At 36.7% G+C, this 4702-nt stretch overlaps 1 protein-coding gene across 2 annotated transcripts in view; it reads right to left on the reverse strand.

The window, feature by feature from the left end:
• Positions 1–4702, reverse strand: part of LOC107696694 (lysophosphatidylcholine acyltransferase 2) — a 13394-nt gene that overhangs the window by 789 nt on the left and 7903 nt on the right. Inside the window, exons 8-14 of one of the 2 annotated variants that reach the window (XM_016497154.1) lie at positions 3894–3948; positions 3665–3747; positions 3416–3541; positions 3132–3285; positions 2805–2903; positions 2393–2534; positions 611–815 (exon numbers count right to left, since the gene is read on the reverse strand). In XM_016497154.1, coding sequence (XP_016352640.1) covers positions 628–815; positions 2393–2534; positions 2805–2903; positions 3132–3285; positions 3416–3541; positions 3665–3747; positions 3894–3948 — 847 coding nt within the window. In that variant the 3' untranslated portion in view covers positions 611–627. Of the gene's footprint in view, positions 1–374; positions 816–2392; positions 2535–2804; positions 2904–3131; positions 3286–3415; positions 3542–3664; positions 3748–3893; positions 3949–4702 lie in introns of those variants that run through there. The other variant, XM_016497153.1, reaches the window with a different exon arrangement.

A 4702-nucleotide genomic window follows, 5' to 3' on the forward strand; every position in this document is an offset into this window, starting at 1 on the left:
TTATTATTTATTTTTTATTTTTTTTTACATTTTTTTTTTTATAATATATATTTTTTTATTAGACTTTCTAAAATAAAATACATAAAAACTGAATTGGAACTACAAGCTTCATGCCTAAAAAGCTCAGGGGTGTTATAACAATAAAATTAACTTTTTAGCTGCAGATTAAGATTATTTTAAGGTCCAATTCTTACGATGAACCAACCATTAACTATGACTTTTGCCTCAATAAACTCCTAATTTGCTGCTTATTAATAGTTAGTAAGGTAGTTGTTAGGTTTAGGTATTGGGTAGGATTAGGGATGTAGAATATGGTCATGCACAATATGTGCTTTAAGTACTAATAAACAGCCAGTATGTTAACAGTAGGCATGCTAATAAGCTACTAGTTAATAGTGAGAAATGGTCCCTGTACTAAAGTGTTACCAAAATGTTTTAGCATGCCTGTATGCATTAACATTGATCTGAAACCCTTTAAATAAACCACTGAATAGTTTATGAAATACTTGGTGGTGTAAACAGAAAACTGCTGATAGGGCATATGCCTGTGTACAAAATCCCTCCGCCCAAGCTTAAGGCAGGTGTTCAAATGACTTGGCAGAATATGAACCTTATGGCTGCATGCTGTCAGTCATCTTTCTTATCAGAGGTACTGTCCTCTTGGTGGTTATTATGAGAAGCAGTACAGCAGTGAGACAAACTGGCATCAAAATCTAGCTCCTCCCCCTGGAGACCCTGGTAACGCTGTAGCTCAATGTAGGTGGTGAAGAGCTTGGCATACTCCGGGTGGGTGAGAGCGAAGGAACAAAACTCATCTGAGAGACAAATAGAGAAAGGAAAGTTACTACAGATTTATACTTTTGATACTCAAAAAGAAACCACACTAATCAAGTAAGTGTGGCGGGCATTAATGAATGAATAACTTAATATGAATATGCTATGGTAAATAGCATATTTACGACAGACACTGTGTGAAAACATCCTTGATTTAATTTGGCATGCAGCTGAAATCAACTCACACTTCATGACAACTTTCTGCAAGTATTAAAAAAGACCAGTCCCAGTCAAGATTCAACCTTGACAACTGATAGATTAGACAAACAACAACAAGCCTTCACTCGAAAGTGTTCATGATTCCACACACAAATATTTTCCAAGGCGTTTACATACACAGCATGGAATCATGTGCTGCTAACCATGACACTTTCATTTGCAGAAAAAGCCTTGGGACCTGGGGTGATGCTTTTTAAATACCTTAAATTATTGTGGAAACTTCTGTTGGACTTATATTGAAAAACCTATATTGAAAAAAACAGCATTCAGTCTAAGAAATCTGCTAGTTCCTGCTTGCTGAATGCATGCAACAGACAGCCCAAAGTCAAGGTTCAGTTAAATCATGTCATGAAATGATCTGTATTAAGGGATTTGGACTGTGATACTCCCTAGATTTTCAAGTCAAGTCAAATCCATGTTTGAAAAGCAGCTTCACAGGAAAATATTGCTGTAATATCTGTAATGTCTTACATTTTGTGGAGTCCTCACTGAGCAGTTGTATTTAAATATTTATTGGAACAATTATGCCTAAATATATTTTCAAATCAATAAGATTAGTTTAGTAAAGATGATGTTAGTATAATGCAATTTAGCATTGAGTAATTTGCTTAATACAACCTATACAAGTTAACATTGTCAGTGTTAGGCCGGTGTGTAGTTCAGTTCAGTCTTACAAGCAACAATTGGGTTTCACAACTTTAAAAAAAAAAAAATTTGAAAAACTAGACAACCACGTTCCTGTGAATTGTGTTTCTATGTACAAATCTAAAAAAACATACCAAATGGCAAAAACACTGAATATAGCAAAAAATATATCTATCATGACAGCCCACAGAACACTTGGTTATAATAGTAGCAGTTCTAATAGTGTTATTTGTTAGCTAAATTTCATACACCATGGTTGAAAAACGAAGGGTCCCACTTTATATTAGGTGGCCTTAACTACTATGTACTTGCATCAAAAATGTACTTATTGTATTGCAAAACACTTTTTCTGCTATTGAGGTGGGATATGGGTAAAGTTAGGGACAGGTTTGGTGGTTTGGGTAGGTTTAAGGGTGGGTTAAGGTGAAAGGAATGGGTCAACAGTGTAATTATACATGTAATTAGAGAAATCAATTACAAATGTAATTACATGCAGATATTTTTTCAAATGTAAAAACATGTATGTACACAATATGTGCACTGTACCAAATGATTAATTTAAATGTAAGTACATAGTAGTTAAGGCCACCTAATAAAAAGTGGGAATAAAAGAAGTATTCTCTGAACGATAGCACTATTAATATGACTGACAGTTTTATCACTGTGGTAGTTGCTATACAGTTGGCATACAGACCATAAGTTATGTGTCCTGATCCATCTGCATCAATTTCTCTGAAGAGGCTGTGGACGTCAAGATCACACACTCCAAGAGCAGAACGCAGCAAACCGCTAAACTCCTCTTGTGTGATACAGTTGTCCTCATCAATGTCAAACAGCTGTTGAAAGAATTCACAGACACATGATACACATGACCATTTTTTGACAATAAATCACACAATAGTACTCCCACATAGTAATGTTCTACTGTTGACTTTCTTTTTGTCAAGTTCGAGATTTTTTTTTGTAAACCACCTCAAGGTGTTAACAACCACTGGCATTAACCACACCACAAAATGTTTTCTTTTAATCTTTGCACAGTCACATTTTGAGATTTCATTGTGATATTTATTTCACATTAACATCAGTGCAATCTGTGATATCATTACCTTAAAAACAGTCTGAATGACTTCCTCATTATTAGCTGGGCGGCACAGAACTGTGACACCAATGACATACTCTCTGAAATCAATGGTGCCATCGCCATTCTACAAAGAGAAAACATATGCTTCAAACAGGCCACACTGTGAATAAAATATAATGCCGTTAGAGTCATCCAGTACCATAGATTTACTGTAGATTTGTTGTTTTGGAAACATTACCACTGAAGGTAAAGCAGATTTTAAAGCAGATATCTGAGAGCATTTTATACATTAGCTTCTGTTCTGGATCTAAGTGACGTTCTTTTCCATGCGGTTAGTTATAGACAAACTCACCCTGTCAAACAGAGCGAAGAGCTCTTGTAGAGCTGGGCTGACAGGCAGTTTGAGAAAGCCAGCAAACTCCTCAATTGTGATCCTGCCGCCTTTGCAAGAACAGGCTATGTTGGCAAAACTCTCCAATTCCTTCTTCACATTGTCCCATTTTAATCTGGAGTTACAACAGAAACAAAGATTTTAAGCTTAAACTACAATAAGCTTAAATTGTGGGATACCAGTCTCAAAATGTTTACTAATACCAAAGATATGTATTTTTTTTAAAATAATATATACAGTCATACTCCAATTTCCTGCTAATCTTGGTAAACTCCACGAGACCTGCCTCCATAGGCAGGGTCAGTTCTCCAGCTGCAATCATCAGACGACAATCTTCGTAGGTGTGGTCTGTGACCGGCAGGCCCAGAGACCTAGTGACAGAGTGAGAAATTGTGATACGACCATTAACACTGAAATATTGTATTGTGTACACATCGTAAATATCCAATAAATATAAAGACACAGAATAATAAATAGCAACAAGGCACGCTTACTCAGCCATCACAGCTCTCACTGACTGAGCAAACTTGATAGGACACCTTTTCTCCATCTCAGTAGGAATTCGAGGGGGCAGAAACTAAAACAGAAATGCAATACATATACTTAACTTTTTGGAGATTAGCTATATAGTATGTGGGATTAGGTTTGTCATTCATGTTTCTTCATTAAAGGTGCAAAAAGCTGAGCATATTATCATGAAATACACAAATGTTTCTCACAGACCTCAACCTCCACTGTAGTATAGAGCTGACAGAGTGTGAGCAGCAGTAGTCTGGCCCTAAAACAGGAACTGGTGGTGAGGTTCCAAACCAACAGCATTTCAGGAAGCATTGCTCTCTTTATATGCATGACTGTGCAACTGCATTTCTTGTATGACATACTACAAAAGGGTCTCAAAACCAAGCTTATCTAAGAAAGCGATCTACAACACTAAGCATGCAGAGATGTCTCAACGTGTAAGGAGGAAGATGAGAATTTAGTCAGACCGCATGTTATTTTCCCCTTTGGTTTGAATATAAAATTGTCTTATCTTAAATGCCAATAAACCAATGAAACATCTTTTTTGGCTCATCAGCAGTTGTTTTCATCAGCAATCATCAGCAATTTTGTGCTCACTGACATGCTTGCGCACGAATCACGGTCACGCACACGCTCATAAGAATTGTAAGATCTACTGTATCAGTGGCGCCTGCATGTGTACGGCTGTACGCACTGTGAGTACCATGAGCGCTCAGACTGACCTGAGATTTGCCCCGCAAACATTTCAGCAGTTATCATAGGCCTGTGTGTCCCGTATTTCTGTCGACTGAACCCATGCCGTTAATTATGAATTAATCAGTCTTTTGCAAAGTCAATTTCTGCATATAAACATTACGCCAAATAGAAGCAGAAAATCGTGCTATACACACTTTCATGAGATCGGGTTAGACTACAACAATTCATTTGTAGGCTATTTTACAAATGGGAATACAACGAATTCATGACAATGTTTACATTCAAGCTACCCGTAAAATGTATAGTGAAAAGTACTT

Source organism: Sinocyclocheilus anshuiensis, unplaced genomic scaffold, assembly GCF_001515605.1.
Source record: "Sinocyclocheilus anshuiensis isolate Anshui unplaced genomic scaffold, SAMN03320099.WGS_v1.1 scaffold354, whole genome shotgun sequence".
NCBI classification, from domain to species: domain Eukaryota; kingdom Metazoa; phylum Chordata; class Actinopteri; order Cypriniformes; family Cyprinidae; genus Sinocyclocheilus; species Sinocyclocheilus anshuiensis.